Source organism: Mytilus edulis, chromosome 8, assembly GCF_963676685.1.
Source record: "Mytilus edulis chromosome 8, xbMytEdul2.2, whole genome shotgun sequence".
NCBI lineage: Eukaryota > Metazoa > Mollusca > Bivalvia > Mytilida > Mytilidae > Mytilus > Mytilus edulis.
The window spans coordinates 12,713,849-12,737,062 of record NC_092351.1 but is presented as its reverse complement, the minus strand read 5'-3'; the positions used below and the strand labels follow the sequence as shown (position 1 = coordinate 12,737,062).

General features: G+C 30.4%; 1 protein-coding gene and 1 long non-coding RNA gene across 2 annotated transcripts in view; both read left to right on the top strand.

Annotated features, from left to right (window-relative positions):
• LOC139484849 (uncharacterized) overlaps nucleotides 1-23,214 on the top strand; it is a 56,457-nt gene that overhangs the window by 11,212 nt on the left and 22,031 nt on the right. The window contains exons 2-7 of the mRNA XM_071268846.1: nucleotides 2,031-2,107; nucleotides 5,224-5,395; nucleotides 6,042-6,344; nucleotides 8,669-8,735; nucleotides 19,814-19,854; nucleotides 22,393-22,479. Of these exons, the coding sequence (XP_071124947.1) occupies nucleotides 2,054-2,107; nucleotides 5,224-5,395; nucleotides 6,042-6,344; nucleotides 8,669-8,735; nucleotides 19,814-19,854; nucleotides 22,393-22,479 (724 nt within the window). The 5' untranslated portion in view covers nucleotides 2,031-2,053. The remainder of the gene's footprint in view (nucleotides 1-2,030; nucleotides 2,108-5,223; nucleotides 5,396-6,041; nucleotides 6,345-8,668; nucleotides 8,736-19,813; nucleotides 19,855-22,392; nucleotides 22,480-23,214) is intronic.
• Nucleotides 16,224-18,337, top strand: LOC139486904 (uncharacterized). Its single transcript, XR_011655675.1, has 2 exons — nucleotides 16,224-16,446; nucleotides 18,265-18,337. It is a non-coding gene; the product is annotated as an uncharacterized lncRNA (long non-coding RNA).

The window sequence follows — 23,214 nt, the reverse complement described above, 5'->3', positions numbered from 1 at the left end:
AGTTCATTGTTCTTTGAATTATCGATTTCTGATTGGGCTAGACGAGAGGGTAGCATTAAAAAACAATGTCACCCGCTCAGCCATGTGAAAGAGTAAATTGACACCCTCGTCTTAGCCAATCAAAATATGGCATGCCACCGTGAAGTATAATAAAACAGTATAACATATATTTGAATAAGCGCTGAAACTTATACATTTCACTACAAACTGCTCAGAGTCTGAAAAGACCAGTTATTGTGCTCGACCAGTAAAATCGAACACACATTTTACTCAGATTGTCTTGACATTGTCTCGACATTACTCAAATATACTTAAGTGTATTCGACTAGGTCTCGACTTGATCTTAGTGTGGTCTGAATTGGCCTCCACCAAGGTTCAACAATGCTCGACCAGTCTCAATCTGTCTCGACTAAGTCTCAACCAGTCTGAACCTGTCTCGACTAGTCGTGACCTTCTAATGTAGTAATGACTGGTATAAATCAGCCAAACTAACTAAATTTAATATAGATCTGACAAGATTCCTTCTTATTTCGAAGTTTGATTTATTGCTGTGAAATGAAAGAATTTAATTTTACAATAGGTTAAAATAAAAATGATTAAATTCAGATAGGCATCTTTACCTTTTTATATCTTTTTTCAAACCAGCTCTCATTTTTATCAAACTATGCACCTATCTTAGTAATATCTTACTAATCGAGTAAAATGTGTACTCGATTTTACTGGTCGAGCACAAAACTGGTCTTTTCAGACTCTGAACAGTTTGTAGTGTTTAATATACAACATTGCTTTAAAATGTATGACACGATCAAGTTTTATTCATGCCATTTCCTATTTATGATATGTATACTGTCATAAAATCAGTATTTGCATATATTTAACGAAAATGATATCTATGCTTACCTAGATTTTAAATCGATTCCAGTCTATTTATGATTAGTATATCCAGTTGAAATATATTTGTCAAACTATAACATTATGTAATAGAGAAAGTATGTGTCGTATTAAACAGAATTTAAAAACAAACAATGAAAAATGTTCAATATGCATCATGAACATAACGACAACTTTAATGAGTGTATGCTTATATCCGGAACAGGGTAATGTTAACGTCAAACAATACAGTGTTGATTCCATGTTGATTTTGGGACGAAAAATTCCATATAACCTTTTATTCTTACTGTTAAATTCATTTTAGGTATAAACTATGAACCTAATTTTTTTCACATTTCGATCCTTTTGCAAGCAAAAGTGGCCTTATTTTTTGGCTTAAAAACGAGCAGTTTTTATAAAACATAAATAATTATATTCTTTGCATAGTTGTACTTAATTTTTGTAGGAAAAACTTGTATTAATTGAGTATTTATGATTTTAGGAAAGAAATTTTGCGTTATCTATTTTTTTTTAATGTTGTTATCAATTAAATTTTGAATACATTGGCACAAATAGTTTTTAAACATTATTATAACAATAGTTAACGTAGCGAATAATAACAGTTTACTATTGTGACGTTGACATTGGTTCTACGATCGTACCTAATCTGACTTGACTAGAATTGCTCATTTGTCTGTCGAATGACAAAAGCATTGGTTGAGCAATGCGGTTTTCTCAATCAATAAAAACGTTCCGCTACGATATAGTCTGGCTATGAAACATACAATCAGCCTATCACACCATCTAGTTCATGACAATCAGGACTATTCCAATGATCTTAATTCAAACAACAAATAAAAGTAAAAGTTCTAAAAAAAGCTTTTCTACTCTAATGAATGAAACAAAAAGATTAACAAAAAACTAAAGCAAACCTTGATCCATGATACCAAGAGAATTACTTCATATTCATTTTGAAAGGTTGTAATTATTTTGTTATATTTCAATTTCGGCCTCAACATTCTTCAGGAGACAACTGCTATATAACATTAATGTTAATGTTTTTGTTCACTCATAATAGACGAAAACTGTACATGGAATTTGCAATATGACTCTAATCAGATGACACGCGTTAACAAATGTTTACCTTTATTGTTTTGAAGGTTGTATCTGTTGATCTGTCATAATGAAGAAAGGGTATCATGATTTGTTCTATCTCAACTGCTTCTTATTGATATTTGTAAGTATAGTATTTTAAGATAATGCTCATTTTTTATCTAGTTTATTTGCCATTGATGCTACCGATGTTCCACTTTTATATAGTAACACTAGTTTCACAGAATAATCACATATATATGAAAGTGTTTTTATTTAATAAGGTTTAAATTTATATAAGCTTTATATTTTCACTTATATACGTATTTCTCATCCTCGTTTATGCGTTCTGTAGAACTCAAGTAGATTCCTAAACATGTTAGCCTTTGTCGAAATGAGCAGGAGCATTATTAAAATTTACAGTGCAATTTTCTTTTATTGTTAAATACTAATGATGTTTTTTTTTATCTTTATATACTTTGTTAATCTGTGAAATCTGTATAATCACTAAAACAAATGATAGTTCCAACAAATGTTATACATATACTATATACAATGAATGTCACTGTAAATGCACTGTGTCCGTAGATTTAAACCACTGGTATTCAACTGACCATTAACATAGAAACTAGAAACTAAGATAATATGAATAACGTTATCTTACTTAATTGATGTAATTATGCCATTTGTTACGCATGTTATAAAATAATAATACAAATGAAAAACACATCGTTTATAATACGAGTTAGACATTGCATTGTCCCTAGTGGCCTTTTTTAGTCTTGTATGGTTTATAATTTCAGTTTCTTTTAAATATGTCGGAGTTAAGTATGACGTCCATTATCACTGAACTAGTATACGTTTTGGTTTAGCGGCCAGCTGAAGCACGCCTCAGGGTGCGGATTTTTTTCTGTATTGAAGACCCATTAGTAGCCTTTGTCAGTTTACTGCTCCCTGGTCGGGTTGTTGTCTCTTTGACATATTCCCTATATCTATTCTCAATTTTATCTTCTCCATTTTCGTTTGAGATAATAAAAAACATGTTGAATACGTTGTTCATTTGGCATCTTTTCCTGGTAAGTTTATTTCTCTGAACGCTACCCTTGTCCGTGTCAGTAGTGATATTTTAGATTTAAATGAGCGTAGTCTATATTTGAGTGGAAAATTATTAATTAAGTTAATTATGTTAAAACAGATTATTTAAACAGAACAGATGACCAATTTTCTTCTTTGAAAATAAAAAAAAAAGGATTTTCAGAGAATTTTATAATTTAAGGTTAAATTAATTTTGCTTTTTCATTTAACAACCCAAGAGTCCCGAAAAGTTGTGAACGAGTATTATTATATTTTATATTATCTATCATGGTAAGGGTTTTCTAAAATTGTCCGTTTATACATTTTAAATTAAACAAAAACTGAGATTTCAACTACCTCAGTCGAAATTGACCTTAGACAGATTTTGGCTATTTCTGTGTCTCTTTTGGTTTATAGCTCTAAAACGTGTTGAATTCTGAAACATTATTGGCGTTCTAATATTCGTGTTAGACACTTCGGGAGTATGCAATTTATAACGTGTTGTGTTTACATGTACTTTAAATGTATAAAACTCCGTAAGACTCTTATTTCCTTTATTGTATGACATTATCCAACCGCATTCAATGTTAACTAAATTAAATCATTTCATACTTTATTCTGTATGTATTTCAGTTTTAAAACATAAAATCATAATCAGCTCTTCTCATTCTATTTATAAACATGATCATCTACAGATTAACTTGATGAGAATAAATGATTCAAAAGATTGAGGAATGAACGAGCACACTATTTTTTTAATGCAATTAGCTCCTTCTGAATCGTAATCTCTCTCTCATTGTTTGACTCATATGCAGGCACAATGTCCATAAAATTAAAACATCTTTGTTCCATGCACGGACGAATGACAGGCAAGAGGGCCAAATCTTTTACATTTGGTGTGTAAACAATGGACCATTAAAGATATTAAAAGGTCATATAGGACACTATTTTACAAACGAACCAATAGCCTTGTCAGTATGATCTTCGTGATCACAGATATGCATTTTACTTCTTTAAAAGAAGATATGAATTTGCTGCGAGCAACATGTGTTATAAAGTGGTTAAAACTTTTTGCTGATTTGTTATTTCGGTACAAATTTCCACAATTGAAAAGCCATTTTTCTTCTTAATAACACAGCAAAACATAATCTGTAAACAGTGTTCTGGGTTTAACCAAAAAGTTTATATTCCAAAAAAAACGCCTTCAAGAACGCTATTCTAAGAGTAATAAAAAACCCCAAAAGTATAGTATATTTCATATAGTCATGAACTTGTGGAAAACAGCTTTTTTCGATTTCCGATTAAAGTCATAAGAAACCTCAAATTAGAAAAAAAATATGCATTTGTTTTTTATAACTCAGTAGATAGTTTGCATTATAAAATGTATGTACATATAATTTTTTCTGAAGAAAATTCTTTAATTTGTTCATATGAAGAAGAAGTTTACTTTATTTCAATTGATCCTTCCAGAAAGCAATTCCCCGACATACTTTCCGTATGCAAAGTGACCTCCGTGTGACCCATTTCGTAAAAATCCGATGATCACAATACGCATGGATGTCCTTAAAATAAACTTTTATCTGATTGTACATGTTAAATGCATGTTCAATATCCATGTTTTTTGTTGATTGTTGACAAACAGGTGACAATCGTTAAACATCGGCTTCAAAACGCGAACTTTAATTACCTGTCATATTCTGAACAACACTGACCGATTGAAAAAAAAGACGATTATACGATATTTATACGAAAACAAATTTATAAATCGTACACAGAAGACTAAGTTTATGGTGATTGCATGCATTGGTTCAAGAATTGGAATAACATTTGTTTTCACCGGTCACTCGTTTATTATGACTCTAATTGAATTGAATTTATTATTTGTTAATATTTTATCTAGTTTAAATTTAACTGGGATGTCTACAGTAATGTACATGCATTTAAATGATTTCGAAATGAAACGGAAAAGCGAATTCAGATATTGTAAACTCAACTCTTTAATTTAGTACATCAAAATCTAGAAGAGACTTAGCAGTAGCAAATAGTCCATAACCTCTACAAACTTACATGAAAGTCAGTAACTTGAATTATCAGTTAAGATCAGAGATAGTAACAATAATTTGCTTTTTTACAATATAATATTATGCAATGAACTCAAACTAATTAGTATATTGTTTTTATTTCCAGTCTGCTCTAAACCTGTCGCAATCATTTGAATTCCAATGTCCAAGTTCAATGCATTGGATGTTACGAGCGAACAGTAATTGTTTTAACTCTGATGTTTACACATGTCTTTTTGACGACAACAAACAAAACTTTACAGAGTCTTGCAGAAACAAGATTGAAATCAATCCACCAGGTACTTTTCTTAACATCAATCTTTGAATATAAAAACTGAAATTTGTACCTGTTGCAGTCATTTTACTAATCATTTGTTTTCAATCTTGTATATGTCTTTTAAAAATGCCTCATCATAATGATACTAATTTTGAGAGAAATTAACCCTTTTGAAAAATATTTGTAGTAATTAAAACCAATCCAAAATAAAGACAAATTCAATATTTGATTAGCATGTTATACGGCTAAGAAATCAAAACACGTTTGGGTTTTTCACATGTAAATATACGAGCATTCGATAAATGCCTGTCAAAAGTGTTTTTTTCAGTAAATGTCGATTGTTGATGAATATCATAAAATTGAGAATGGAAATGGGGAATGTGTCAAAGAGACAACAACCCGACCAAATAAAAAAACCAACAGCAAAAGGTCATATATGTTTTTCGTTCACTATTTATACACAGATCAGGACTTAATGTTTTAGTTAGAATTGTAATGTGTAAGGTCTCTATATCATGTACAAAAACAAACATGGCAATATCAAGCAAATAATGTTGTGTCTGAATTCGCTACAAAAAATAAATGTAACCTTAAACAGTTTTCCAGTTGCTTACCTTTTAAAAACATTTCAAGGGTATATATTGTCTAATTGCGTTAGTGCTTTGTAGGATACAAATTTGTAATTGCGGGAGGTGTTGATCGACGAAAATGCAACAGTACAAGATACCAACCATTGACATTCTCAACAAATGGTATGTCAACTTGTATTTTTGAAAAGACATATTGCAATGAGAAAGGACAGATTATTTTTAATAATGGGTCATCAGATTTAGACAGACAATGTCGGTGCGATTATACCAGAGGTTATGCCTTCACTACTAAGCCAGAGCAGGGGTGTTATTGTATACCATCAATGGAAGATTGTTCATGCTACCATAAACCTTGTTCATCAGGATTAATTCTAGGTCCTGGTAAGCCATTATATCATAGTTATCTTTACTGTTTAATGAGAAAAAGCCTTTGACAATGTTCGAAGTTAAATTAAATAAAGGGATGTTAACACAACCTGAGAAAATTAAACGTTTAACAAAACAAATGTTCAAGACAAGGTTAGGACAATTTCTAAATAAAAAGAGAAAACAATCAAAGTGTCAAATGAGTTTTAAACAGTTATAAACTGATTTTTACAGTTCGTTCTTATGTTGTTCTCTTATACCACTGTTCCAGGTGAGAGGAGTGTCGGGATTCTGATAACATTTTTAACGCTGCCACATTATTTATGTATGTGCTTGTCCACCATCAGGAGTCTGTAATTTAGTAGTTTGTTTATGTTAAATATTTGATTTTCGTTCATTTTTTTTTTATATATAAATAAGGCCGTTAGATTTCTCGTTTGAATTGTTTTACATTGTCATATCGGGGCCCTTTTTATAGCTGACTATGCGGTATGGGTTTTGCTCATTGTTGAAGGTCGAATGGTGCCCTAAAGTTGTTAATGTCTGTGTCATTTTGGTATAATGTTGACAGTTGTCTCATTGGCAATCATACCACATCTTCTTTTTTTTATTTATATTAAAACGAGACAAGTTTGTGATTGCATAATCGTCTTTACCGAAGTATAAAAGAGCTAGATTCTCTTTAGTTCATTTTTATTAAGTTTACTCTTTTCAGTTATTATTTTATAGTGTTTTTACATGTGTAACATACAAAATACTGGAAAGAAATTTTAAAGTAACAGGTTCTCATTTACATTTTGACATTTCTTTTTCAATTTCTTGTTTCCAATTTTACATTTCTCACTACAAAAGTGTAAATGAGAAAATGTCAACTTGGAACTTAAAACTGACAAGTTTGAAATAATAATACTTAATAAAGAGATACATTTTGAAATTAGATACACATAATTCACGTGATTATGTGTATGTTGTGTACAAGTTTTAATGTTGTACAAATTATAGTTTTCATTATATTCACCAAACTATTCAATCCATGGTCACTTTTGATTGTTTTGTCTTTAGTACTACCCATTGTTTGCATACATGGTAGCAGGTTTACCTTTGAGATCGTAATTTAGACAAACCAATAAAAGTCTGAAATGGCCTACAACTGCACTGGAATGTTCTGATTTTTACTCAATCAGTCTTAGTGGTCTGATTTTTACTTGATATTACTCTACCCCAGTGTTAACAATACGAGATATGTATTTAAAACATATATGTGAGCTCTCTGTTGTATTAAGCCATGTAACCTATGTTATGTTTAACACATGTTTAGAATGGTGCAAGCCTCTTAACTGATGTTCGGTTTTATTTTTTTATTGTATAAATTTCAAGATTATAATAGTCTAATCTAAAAAGACTTGGTAAGGATGATTCATTTAACATCAGAGTCTGACTGAGAAGGATATCTGTTATCTGAAATATTTATAAATAATTACATTTATAGTTACCCTTTTGTTTGTATTTGGAGTTGTTGTGAACACTTTTTTAGGCATTTATATAATTTGTTTATTGTGTACATGTATCGTTACTCGTTACGATCATCCAGCGCCATCGTGAGGAGAATCGTTGACTACTATTCAGACGTTTTATATATATAATACATGACAAATGGTCTAGAACGCAAGTTATTCTGATAATGCTGGTGGTGATGTTTGTGCGTTTGTTATTTAAAATATTAAGAATTGTTTTTGTTACATCTAACATGCATCAAGTAAAACCTTTAAGAAACATCTATTAAGTAACGTTATTGTTCCAATACGTACAATACACAATCATTTTACATGACAAAATGCAAGAGAGAATATCAAAACGTCAAAGAATTGCGACGCATGTTTATTTTGCAGCAACTGTAGTCAAAGTTATACTTTCATATCCACAATGTTCTTAATAAAACAACAATCACATTTTTTACCCTTGTTTTTCAATAAAATCAACGGATATGTCCCACTATTAACTTTGAGATTACACCTATAGTGTTAAATTTTTGTTTACCGGTAAAGATAACTGGACATGTCATCGATAAGTTTATCTTCAAACACCTTTCTTTGGTTGGATTGGTCTATAATAAAAAAAAAAAAAAACTGTTAAATACCGCTCAGTCAGTTGAAGTAAACGTTTAAATACGTAATATGTTAAATGTTCGATAACTCTTATATATAATGTGTTTCCCCCAGTTTTAGTTTGTAGTCCAGTGTTGTTGTTTTCTGTTTAATCGATTTATGACTTTTGAACACTGGTATACAACTTCTTTTGGCTTTATTTAATGTCATATTTCACCTTCTTGTATTTTACAGACTATCAATGCATTAATTTAACCAGCTGGAAATCGCAGTTCACATGTGAATTGATATTATCAACTAAGTAAGTTATTTTAAATGTTCAGTTATGTATTGGTACATATCATTATGTACACAGCTACATATAGATCGCTGACGATAATATTTTTTATAATTTGTCAGACTGAATTTTCTGTTTATTCATTGGCTAAAAGCCATAGGAAATCCTCTTTGATTAAACGTTAATTTCACCGCGGTAAAAATCATGGGAGGTTCATTTAAGATTTGGAAAAGTGTCCGAGTACCTAAATATAAATATATTTGGCCAAACTTTTAGAAATTTTGGTCCTCAATGCTCTTCAACTTCGTACTTTTTTTGGCCTTTTAAACTTTTTGAGATTCGAGCTTCACTGATGAGTCTTTTGTAGGCGAAACGCGCGACTGGCGTAAATACAATATTTAATCCTGGTAGCTGTGATTAATTTATAACAACCACTTACAAAAAATGTAGTCGATTCCACTGCTGGTGGAGCCCAGTATCGATGTCACTGGTGGTTGAGTTTTATTCCCCGATGTTATCACCAGCCCAGTGCTGACAATAATTATTATTGAAATAATCATATTTATAAATAACTGTTAACAAAACTTTTGAGTTATGAAATACTAAGGTTTTTCTTCCTAAGGAATATATTACTCAAATTGTATTTGCCAAAAATTTTGAAACTTTATCCTCAATGCTCTTCAACTTCGTACTTTATTTTGCCTTTTAGACTTTTTGGGATTCGAGCGTCAATGATTAGTCTTTTGTAGACGATACGCTCCTTTGGCGAACATTCAAAATTTGATCCTGGTATCTATGATGAGTTTGTATAGATAATCCAAGGCAAAACCAATGACGTAGGATTATGACGTCAAGTAAACTCCAGTTGTTTTTGTGTGTATTTTTTGTTTTTTATTGTTTTCGGTGTAATTTTTCTGTTTTTCTTGTTTCTTGTTTTTTTGGTGTATTTGTTTTAAGCAATCTTTATTGAATATATCAACTTATGAAATTTTGAAAATACGCCTATCATATGTTAAGTATAAAACCAGGAAGCATTTTTTATAGTATCTTGCGCAAATACATGTACTAAAAGGAAGTTTTAAACAATTGCTGACTTTTGATTTCAGTTGATACCACGATTTATCAACGCCAGAGATATGACAATCATTCTCGGTAGTTGTCCTAGATGGAAATCATATCTCTTGGATTGATAAAGCGATGTATCTATCACTTCAAAAGTCAATAATTGCATAATAAAAGTAAGTGTCAAAAAACGTTATCATCATACACTATAATATTGAACTACAACTAATGTCTTCCTCTGATCTTCTTGCAGCAATGTAACTCATTTTGGAGATGTAAAGCGGGCAGGCGGGCAAGCTGGGGATCGGCAGCCCAATGTTGTTCATTTACTCATGAACTGTCCAAACAAAGCTTTTAACATTTTATATGTTGTTACTGACAACAAAATGAGGGTCAAATTTAATATTGACTATTATGACTTTTACCGATCACGAGTTACGGTTCTTGAAAGATTGATAAAAGGCGTTTCTAGTCGTGTATGTTCGCTTGTGTTAATATCTCTTTTGACTGAGTTAAGTAATTTCAAGTAATATGTTATAGTGATTGTTTCTGTATTGTGATGTTACATTATTTTTACAGATAATGGTGAAGGTTTAGTACCATTAATAAGTTTAAACCCGCTGCAATTGTTTGCACCTGTCCGAAGTCAGAAATCTGATGTTCAGAAGTTGTCGTTTGTTGATGTGGTTCATAAGTGCTTCTAGTTTTTCGTTTTTTATATAGTTTGGATCGTTGGGTTTCCCATTTGTATGATGTTACACTAGGCCCCATCTAGCTTGGTGTTCGATGTAAGCCAGGGCTTCGCATTGAAGACCGCACTTAAAATGGTTTACTTTAATAAATTGTGACTCGGATGGAGAGTTGTCTCATTGGCACTCCTATCATATCTTTTTATATCTATGTAGGTGCTTTCAATACACTTAATATTTATTGTGGTATTTACATTATAATGCAGCTTCTGACAGATGGATAAATGTTAGGAAAAAGCCTGTCGTTTTTTGTTCGATTTTTCTATTATTTGGTTAGTTATTCCATGTACTTGACGGTGTATCATAGTATATTTGTACACAGGAAAAATTGCAACATATGTTTATCATATGTTTTCAAAACATATGAAAAACATATGAAAATCATATGTTTTTCATATGTTTAGGACAAACATATGATAAACATATGTTTACAATCATATGTTTACATATGTTTTGAAACATATGAAAACATATGTAAGCAAACATATGTAAACATATGTTTTATGACATATGTAAACATATGTTTGTAAACATATGAAAAACATATGATTTTCATATGTTTTCATATGTTTTAAAAAAAAAATGAAAATTGAAGAAAATGTCAAAATAAGTATCGAAACATACCCAACAGCAGAGCTTTCTAATTCTAAATCATGAACAGAATGTGAAATAAGTGAATGAGTTATAATTAATATATAATACTATGAATAAATATTCTTTATATACTATTTATAGTTTGTTCTTTATTCTCAATTAATTTTCTTTATTGATTACCCCATTCTTCTATCTCTGTTCTTTATTATTTATTATATATTCTGCATTTTTTTTCTAATTCCCTTTTCTTAAATCCCTAATTTTGATTCCACGAAGAATTCGAAAAACCGGGAAAACTCGGAAATGTTTTCACCGTTATCGTTTTGTGCACTATGACACGCAAAACCATGGACGCTCACGCGATCATCCGCAGCAGTCTACAGCTGTTTATTTTTAAAGTGTTAAGAATGGACGGAGATAGATTCTACTTCTTCTTCTACTTATAAACAGATAAATTGAATTGGGTGACTTGTCGATTAACTAGAAGAAAACGGGGAACGAAACATAGAAATGAAAGTCTAGAGAAAGTCAACGCAACGAAAGTTCAAAATGTCGAAAGTGTTTTGTTTTCAAGGATTACGTACATTTATGTACCTTAAACAGGCAACGAATGGTAAATATAATCATGCACTTTTTTTTTATTATAATTGAACAAAAGCAGGAATATGTGTGTGCACATTTTTCACAAAAAACTATTTGACTGTTGGTTCCGACTCCGAGAACGATATTGTAATGTATATATCCGATAGTAATCAGTAATTGCATTTATTAATCATCTGTTTCATTATCTTTCATAAGGGTATTTTTAAATACATCCCAAATAACCATATTTGTAAACTCTGCAGAGATTAGTTTAGTAAATTTAAAAAAGGGGGGGATGAATAGATACATGTAGATGTCAGTGAGGTTTTATTACTCCCATTCTTTTCATATACATTTTTGTAATTTAGATTTATAAAATGTATACCGGCTTTTAATACATTGCATAGCCAAAGATAATAATGTTATAAATGTAATTTTTTCCCAAATTTTAATTTAAAATCAAACTGAGACTACATTTTGTACGATAACACGTATCACGTGGTTCAAAGACGAGAATCACATTCTAGCATAATCGAGAAAATCATGATTATTTACATTTGATTGAAGCTCAAATTATTATGAGTGCATGAAACTGAAAGTTCTAATGTACTTTTACATTGATTAACATGTACTTAAATGTACATGAAAATATATATAAAAAAAACGATGTGTTTGTCAGACATGGTTTTAAAGAAAGCATTTAGCCCATGTTTGATTAAATATGTATTCATTTAATTTGAAAATTAGTTATAAAGGCTGTGTAATTAGTTACTGCACATACATAGTTTCAAAAATTCCCTATTGCCTACCAAAAACAACAAATACATGTTACTTCTTAAGAAAATTTTAGAAACGAAGAGTAGACAACTCATGAAATTATCTGGCATAAGTTACCGCCGCATTACAACATGCATGTTATTTTCACTTATAACTTACATGTATTTAATATAAAAAAAGAAGATGTGGTATGATTGCCAATGAGACAACTGTCCATAAGAGACCAAAATGACACAGAAATTAACAACTATACTACAATAGGGCACTGTACAGCCTTCAACAATGAGAAAATCCCATACTGCATAGTCAGCTATAAAAAGTCCCTAAATGACAATGTAAAACAATTCAAAAGAGAAAACTTAGGGTCTTATTTATGTACAAAAAATGAACAAAAAACAAACATGTAACACATAAAAAAAACGACAACCACTGAATTACAGGCTCCTGATGAATTAAGTTATCCCCTTGACCACATGTACATTTGTACTGTTAACTGATGAACAAGACTGGCATTAACTTATTTAGTCAAAAATCAAATTTAACCACTTTGATACACCATTGAATTCATACAACAGGCATACGGCAGATTCCATGTAAGAAATGGAAATGTCTGTCAAAATGAATAAATAAATAAAAATAATAATTACTGTTATGTGAAAGATAATCTGTGAATGTTTTGATGAATAATGATGATAGATGAAATTATAAAAATAATTTTTGGATATGATAGTTTCTGTTTAAAGTAGAAATGATTAAAACAAGTTGAAAAAATGCAAAAATTTTGACAGAATTAACTCCCATTTTTTTACACAATGTTTATGTGTCGCAATGCTTTATGTTGACACCAATGTAAACTGGTATTTACTAGTGTAGTCATGTTTTTCAAACATCCCTGTTTTCAAATCTGTTAATTGTTTCAGTCAAAAACATCTGTGATATATATTTTTTTCACTTTCAAATATCTTGCTTTATAGCTCAGTGTCTGTCAATAAATCTTATGTCAGGAACATCGCTGTAAAAACTTTCAAAATCATTGTTGGTTCCAATATATGCCATTTGAAACTGTAAATCATGAAGTGCATAAGAAAAAACACATGTTGATTCTTTCATTTAACTTTATTCAAGCAATAGTTTTAACTTATATGTTTCATACATAAGATCTGTCAAACTTGTTTTCTTATGTCTGAAACATTTGAATGTGCTACATGTAACAGTTAAAGTTATTTGACCTGAGGTGAAATCTTGTGAAATGTTAGGCTGTAGTATTTCCAGGGGTTTTAAAAATGACTTTCAACTAGGATTTGATTTCCAATGTCAGTAAAAAAAAAAAAATATATATTGTCTGTCAAAATATCTTGTGTATGAAAAATCTTATGTCAGAATCAAGTCTGTCAAAATCTTATGTCAGAAACTCAATTTGTCTGTCAAATCTTATGTTAGAAAAAATTAAGTCTGTCAAATCTGATGTCAGAAATAATTAAGTCTGTCAAATCTTATGTCAGAAATAATAAAGTCTGTCAAATCTTATGTCAGAAATAATAAAGTCTGTCAAATATTATGTCAGAAACATAACATTTAAGGCTTTGTTTATTTAAAAAGGATGATGCTGATAATTTTTTTTTGGGTCAAATTGTTTTTATCTTTATTAGTAAAGCATGTATTCAAAAACAGAAGTTCATTGCTTATGATTTTTGCCTAACATGCCTATGGGAGTTGTTTCACTTTCTTACATGGAATCTGCCATACAGATTTAATAAGATGGATTAGAACATTCAAATGATTTAATACTTTTATATATAATATAACTACAAATGTAGTATTATTTTTTTTCAGGGCAAGTCTAGATTTGTTGGTCTAGTTTTAAAATATCAAAATAAGCCAATTTTGCCATACAACATAGCATTTTCTATGGAAGTACATGTACTTCAAGAAGAAGAAGAAGCTAAGCAACAGAATGCAATTCACTGAGGCATTGATTTACATGTACATGTATGTGTTAAAAGAGCAGCCGGCAATTATTTTATGACAAGAGGTATGTACATGTAATAAAAAGGATAAATTTTGTTTGAATATTTTGTTTTTGTCAGACTATCTACATGTTACACATTTTGATTTTGTGTAAGCAGTGAAAAATTATTTTTTTCTACTGGACCATTTTATCGAAAATAGCATTGGAAGCTCTATATACACTACATTGCTTGTTCTTTTTATACGACCACACACAATTTTTGGGGATTGTATAATGGAAAGGTGTTGTTGTTGTCTGCTGCGTCCGAAGACGCATTAGTTTCCGAACAATAACTTAGGTTTAAGTGCATTAATCTTTATGAATTTTGTTTAGAAGGTCCAATACCTCAAAAAACGGTTGGGATGATTTTGGGGATGATGTTCGGAAGTCCCAACTGTTTAGCAATTAGGAAGCATTTTGTTAGCTTCAGAATAATTACTTGTTTATAAGTATTTCAATTGCTCTGAAATTGTACCACAATGTTTAAAACCACAAATAAAAGGTTTTGATTCAGTTTAGAGGTTATAAGGCCAAAGTTTAGGAATAAGGGGTCAAAAACAAGCATTTTTCTAGTTTCCAGTCAATAACTTGTGTGTAATTGTATAGATCTCCCTAAAATTGTACCACAATGATCCATATATTAACAAAGAGAAGGCTGGGATAGAGTTTTGGGTTAGTTGCCCAAAATATGTAGGAATTAGGGGCAAAAAGGGGCCAAAAAGAAGCATGTTTCTAGTTTTTTAGACAATAACTTGTGTTTAAGTGACTCATAGGCGGATTAAGGGGGAAGCCCGGGGGTCCTGCCCCCCCCTTTTCTGGGAAAATTTTGGATGATTGTATAGGGAATTAGTGAAGCATGTCCGGATCAGCTCCCCGTCTAGGCAGTCAGTGGGCCCCCCACTTATGATAATTTCTGGATTCGCCACCGAGTGTATGGATCTCTCTGAAATTGGACTACAAGGTTCCATACTACAAAAGAAAGGATGGGATTGAGTTTTAGGGTTATTGCTCCGAGGGGGATTTCAATAAGTTGAGGGGGGAAAGTTCGTTTCATGCAATAATGTTCTGACAGCAAAGTAAGATCTACAATGGTCAACATAACCAAAATGTTCAATGGACACCTTAAGGAGTTGTTGCCCTTTATAGTAAATTTTTAACAACTTTCTCATAAATTTTGCAATCTTTTCCTCTTTTGTGTTTTGAGCAAGAACTTTAAAATAAGATATATAAAGAGAAACTTAACAGGCTATTAAAATGATAAGCAATACAAGATCAATAAAATATGTTTATCGGAGTTTTGCCTCTTGGAAATAAATATTGTAAGGAAAATTGCATCTCACACATGTCTACTTTTCTTGTAGATTATTTTCATGATTTTTATAATTTTTGAAAAATGTTAAAAAAAAGAACATACTTATTTGTTGTGGTTATTGCTTTTTGACAGCAAATTTTATATATCCATCAATCGGTGAGGTACATTGAAACACTGTTCTTTTATTGAATGAATGAAGTATACAGATGGTTACACATATGACAACATGTTATGTTCATGAGTTAAATATTTATAGATAAATGTTGTATTTCAACAATTTTGCCTATGAAACAGCAAATCAAGATTTAATAAACCGGAGTTAATGCCCAAATGGATTTTTTTAAACTTAGGCAGAAGAATTGTTTATTATCATGATTATATATACATGATATATGCTATACATATATTTGTTGTTTGTTTATAAATTGTTTCCATTTTTTGTTTCCACTAGTAAAACTGAAAAAGTATTAATTAGTTCATACTACATGTACATCTAGTTTTTGTCTGGACTTTTGGATTAACTTAAAATTTATAATTTTAGCTTGTTACCAAATGAAAGGAAAGTACAGTATTAGAATCACTGAGGTACATGTTACAATGTACATATAGGTGCAGATCTAGATGTCCTGTAAAAAAAAAACTGGTATCAAAGTAAGTTCATATGTAGAATTGTATTTTATTTGAATAATTTAATGTTATCTATTCAAAACTTTTTCAAGTGTAATTGTACATGTATACAGTTGTTTATTTTTCTGTCTTTCTGATGTTAAGTATGCATCGAGGAATCCTTACCAGTCTCATCTTCTTCTGCTGCGCACGCATGAGAAATGAGAAGCTCAAATAATTATAGCATTTGCATCACAAACCGTATATTATGAATTGTATATTTTACATGATCAAAAGTTGTTCTTGTCTTCAATATACATTAAATATTTGCCACTGTACATTAAAATAAACAAGAAAAGTTAATTTAATAAATTTCTTTTAACCGTAGAGCGTTTTTAAATAACTAGAATATTGATATAAGGAGATGGGGTATGATCCTCAATTTGAAAACTATCAATTAAAAAACTAAAGAACAAAGATAAAACATTTACTGGTCACTCAACTCACTGTTAGGCAATGAACAATAATCAAAATCCATACCATAAATTAACCTTCAACTTGTTTAAGGATACAAAATGTGAACCATTTAAAAATTAAAACTACATATTGTATGGCAGACATTGGTTAATATGCTTATGGAATGATTGTAAGGTGTTTATATTTGTCTTGCATGTACAATTCTTGCCAGTTTTTTTTATAAAACTTATACTTTACTTTAATATCAGAAATATCTTGGTCAAGTTCACTACTTTTGACAGATTGACTTTTATACAAATATATCATGCTTACAAGGGGTATTTGCCAAAAATACCGGTTGAGAGGTACAAATTTCCAGAGCCGATAGGCGAGGGAAATTTCAATACCTCGAAACCGGTATTTTTGGCAAATACCCCTTGTAAGCATGATATAATTGTTTAATTCAACCGAATGTTCAAACCCAGTAAGTTTGTTATAATCAGGTATCATATGTTATTTCTACTTGAATGTATAATTTGTGTATACACTGCCGCTGTGCTATTTGCGCAGTCAAATTGCATTGACCGTATAATCATTTCTTATCATTTTTGTTATGTACAGTCACTAGCTGACCTTTTTATGATAATTTGCTGATTCTCGGCTGACTACTACATTTAGTTCATTAGTTTGAATGAAGCGTAATACAAGTGGATTCCAGTTTTATGTTACCAGTTGACAATTCATTTCCGTTGAATTTTATTTATGACGTCATTAAAAGTACAGGTTCGCGGGTTTTTACGTCATTCAATAATGATGCTTTTTATTCTTAAAATATTCCAGCTGGAACCGTATATTTAAAATGACCATGAATTTGTCATATTAGAATAGAAATAATTCATTGAGTTGTTTTTAGACATGGTGTTCCCTATCTGCCATGGTATTTGCTAGGGTATTCCCCATCTGCCATGGTATTTGCTAGCAAATACCCCGGCACATGGAATTCCCTAATGACAAATACCCCGGCATAGAAAGGAAAATCTCAATACATAGAAATTGGTAAAAAGTACCATGGCTCTCATCCAATCAAAATACAGCATTATTACATACGGTGGAATTATTTCAAAAGAGTTATGCCCCCTTGAAAATATTAAATAAAGGAAAATGGCATTGTAAGCGCTCTCATCGGTTCAATTTTTTTAAAACACATAGTATACTGTAAGTAATGCCCTTGAAGGTCTGTTAAAATATTTCATATACAAGAAAAAGAACCTTTTTTCAAAGCAGACTTTTTTATTTATAATTTTATTCAAGTACCTTTTTTAATTATTGCATTGTTTGCCCTTTGATAGATGCAATATCTGCAACTCAGTGGACATTGAAACTTTATTCTGTTGTTTTTATTTTCAGGAACTGAAAAGTAAAGAAACAGAACCAAAGAACATTCATTTTAAATTAATACAATATTGAACTCAAAAGTCAATCTAGTTGTCTTTCTTAATTATAGATATAAGAAGATGTGGTATTAGTGCCAATGAAACAACTCTCCATCCAGGTCATAATTTGTAAAAGTAAACCGATTACAGGTCAAAGTACGGTTTTCAAAACAGAGCTCACACGAAACAGCAAGCCCTTAAGTTAAGGGCCACAAAAGTAGCTGCATACACTAGCACCTGTAATAGCTAGCAGTGTAGACAATTACATATCAATGTGTATGGTGATATAGCAATAGAAATATTACATCCATCAGAGGGAATTAGAATATAGGCAAAAGAAATACCACATACATCAGATTAGAATAGATTATCAACAATAAAGACAAACATATGAAAATAGAACATAGACAATAAAAATTTGGTATGTCATAGAGATGAAAATAGAATATAGACAATATAGCTAGGTTATGTCAAAGAGGCAAACATAGAATGGACGATGTCAAAGAGACAAAACTATGAAAATAGAATATAGACAATAGAAATGGGATATGTCAAAGAGACAAACATATGAAAATAGAACATAGACAATAAAAATGGGGTATGCCTAAGTGACGAAAATATGAAAATATAGAAGAGACAACAACTTAATAAAAAAAAGTTTTACTAGATATACAATACAAATTATGGAGCACTGACTGTGATAATTATTTTTCAGATAAAGGAATGCTAATATATACAGTTGCTTTTTATTTGTTAGAGCTTTTGGTTTTGCCATGTATTTTCTGTGGAATCAAGCATTTGGGGTTATTCAAATCGTCATATTGAGGTATTTACACTCAAAATGAGTTCCTGACAGAAAAAAAATGATGATGAAAAAGAAAAACATCAACAACATTCATACCATTAAAAACAAACCAAACAAAAATACATATACAGTACATGAAAAAATAAATGCATTTGAAAATTAAAAAAAACATAAAAAAATATATATATTTAGGATCAATATAAAAACATATGAAAACATATGTTTGGGCCAAACATAAGAAAACATATGTTTAGGCCAAACATATGAAAACATATGTTTAGTTCTGGGATGAAAACATATGAAAAACATATGTTTTTCATATGATTACATGTATGAAAAACATATGTTTTTCATATGATTTTATAAACATATGTTTTTCATATGATCAAAAACATATGTTTTCATGTCGGGCCTAAACATATGTTTACATATGTTTTCAAACATATGAAAAACATATGTTAAACATATGAAAACATATGTTGCAATTTTTCCTATGTACTCTATATGCTTGTGAAGATTTAGTTAAACTTAGCAAGACGTCTGAAAATTCCATGACTTAAATTTCAAAAACAACTATATAATTTACCTACAAACATAGTTTACAGATGATTTTACTTGTATATTTGATAGTGTTTCAATATGATATATCCCATCATGATGTAACTGCAGCGGACATTGCTGAAAATTTGTTTTTACTTATTTTGATTTTTTGTTGCAGGCCAAGAGACAGGAACCAACCTTCAAATGACAAAAAAATAGGTATTTACAATAATAACATTGGTATTGGGAGCTGTTTGGTTATTTTCCTGTTTACTTATTGTTGTTTTTTTGTTGTTATCGTAAAACGTTCAAGTACCCGCCTTTGTTGTCTTAATCATTATAATATTACCTCTGATAATTAAAACGCTTGTTTTCTCGTCTATTCTCTATAATTCCTTTGTAGTTTTACATCATAAGTCGATTATTCTAGGTAAGTATTGCACCAAGAAACTACAGATCTATTTCAAATACTGAAATTATTCAGGCAGAAGCAATAACCTCGGCATTCATTTTATACGAGGTATTACGATACGATCACAATAAATAGGCCATCATCATCAAAAAATAAATGCACAAAAGAGTTTTTCTACATCTGTTGTATTTGTATATACACGACCACATATCAACTGGACAGCAATTCCCTGGTTTGTACGTTAAAACTCCTGATTTATTATTCGAGAAACAAGTGGATATAATTTCTGAGAAAGCCGTCAACAGGTGTCGCCGTGCAGCATATAAAACCTCGCGGGAGGAGCCTGGAAGAAAATCGTAATTTTTGTGAAATTTGAAGAAACTAAACGTTTCGTAAAATGTTTACATGATATCATAAGCTTAAACAGTATTTGTAAAATATAAGAAATTAAAATGACATTGTATCGTCGAAAAAGAAATTCAGGTCAATAGTTTTCATTCAAATATTCCGCTAATTTTCAACTTCGACTGTCATTTAAAGATTTCAGCTCGGGACAAATCCACACATGCCTGTTTTAACTAGAAAATAAAAATGTGTCAGGTAAATTTTAATAAACCGGCAGACGGAGAACAGAACTGGAATGGTCGCTTGACGTAAAATTCGAGGAAACATTTAGTACACATCAAATGTGGTAAGGCCACAAAAGGATTCCCCTATTTTTTTTAAAACTTCTTTGATCTTGACCAATATCGCTCAGAAATATGACAAACTTGCTACTAAGGGGAAAACTGTGAATATTAAATGAACAAAATAAGTATATTTTGTGAATTATATCCTTTTTTCAAGCTTCAATGAAGTCTTTCCAGTACACGAAATTACAGAAAATTAACAAAAAATTTCTACATTCTTATAAATATTATAAATTCAGCACATTATGTATGTACGAAATGTACAAAAACCTCCCAAAGATATCATTAAAGCAGTACAGTATTATTTTTAAAGTCCAGATGTAGATAATTGTGATATTTTAGCATGTCACTTTACTCTAGTGACGTTTGGTCCGGAATGACGTGACTCCAGTGTAAACATCTTAATATCTGATATAACATAGATAAAATAAAGAGGAAAAACAGTTTGATCCTTATTTTATAGCTGACAAATGTTATTTTAAAAAAATGAAGATGATATCACATCATAATATAATATTAGTTGTGTTATTTCCCTTTTCATCGTCAAGCCGTCATTCATTAGATGTTGTTCAGTTTTCCTCCAATTACACTTAAATAAGTATCTATTTATAAATCATTTGTTTTGTAATGCATACATTGTTAAGCTGCATGTACATGTACCAGCATTTGATATATAAGGTCGGCATGGTATCTGGGTCAATAATTCATTATCACACATATTTCAGTAAAGTAACCAGAGATGGTTTAATATTCTCTGATGATACAAATTCGACTTAAAAAAGCTTTTCATACTGATCATATAAATATTTTTCGCATCCATGATCAATTACTGTGGATTAATTTATTTTCGTGGGTATAAATTTTCGAGGATTGCTGAAAACTTGCATTTTCTTTGATATTTTATTTCGTAGTTTTGCCAATCTTTTTGTATAAAGATTATTGAAAATATCTAATTCGTTCAACATTTGAATTCGTGGTTCCCCTTTACCCACGAAACCCATGAAGATTGGTATCAAATGAATAATAATGATTCCACAGTAATCAAGGACATGCTATTGTTTCATTCTTAGAAGAATATCGCAGTTAAAGTTTGAAACCTGCTATATGTAATGATATGTTTGGTTAAGCTTGATAAAAATACAAAATAGCTGTAAGCCGTTGATTTCGCGGAGTCATTGCCGTTGATAAAAATTGCCATTGTTTTAACTTAGAATCATGTAACAAAATAATAAAATCAACGCCATTATGCTGTCCGGCTGCAATATGATGTTGCAATGCCACCAGACGCTAATCGTATACCTATAGAAAATAAATAGACACTGACTACGAACCCAACATAAGTTAATCATCCGCCTCCTTTAATGGAATTTGAAATTAAAGATAACGAGTTTTTGTAAAAAGCTAATAACAACTAAGAGTAATATCGTTTACTTAATTCAATTTCTAAACCAATATAACATTTTATGGTGGTCGCCTTTAATACACATTATACAATGCGGTTGAGACAGATTTTAAAACCGTAATGAATTCGACTGAAATGGATGCTAGGAGTTATATCAATTTTGAAACAAAAACAGGTACACTATTTGTTTATTGTAAAGCAAAAAACTAAAAATTGTGATCTTCACTTGTTTAAATATCTGTTCATTATTATAGATGACGGAAAGGCTACACTTGACAGAAATGTGAGAAGTATACTCAGCATACTCATCGGTGTTACACTAATTGTTGCGTTAATTATAGGTAATGTTCAATATTTATTGTATAATGTTTATAAAGTATAGTTTTTTTTCTCGTTCTCTGTTTCATATTTCAAAGTTTATAAAGTAATAGTAAAACTGTGATTAAAAGGTAATATTTCCTCGTTTGAGACTATAACACCACTACGTCCAAGTTTGTATAGTATAAATGCTCAAAAAAACGAACCGATCGGGTTTTGATCATACTCTAAATTATTTGAAAATAAGTTCGTAGAGAGGAAGCAGCGAATATCAATTTCAGAATACAGGTTACACTGCCGGGAATTGAATCGAAGAACACTCATACTTAAGTCTTTACAATTACTTATTAAAACATATGCAATATTAGACCTAAAAACGAACAACGTGTACAACAAACATTCTGAAATTAATTATCAGATGTCTTTACAACACTGATAAATATCCACTGCAACAAAAGCAATGTAATTTTAAAATTTTTTTTTTTAGCTTTATATAATTCAAACAGTCTTTTGGGTTTAATCTATGGCATACTATTGGTTGCAAAAATTCGATATTTTTCATCTTAATGCAATATTTTATATTCAATTGGTATATTTCTTCATTTAAATGCAATATTTTTTCATTTGAATGGTATATTTTTTCATTTAGATGCAATATTTTTTATTCAAATGGTATAATTTTTCATTCAAATGGTATAAATTTCATTCAAATGCAATATTTGTATTTAAATGGTATAAAAAATCATTTATATTATATT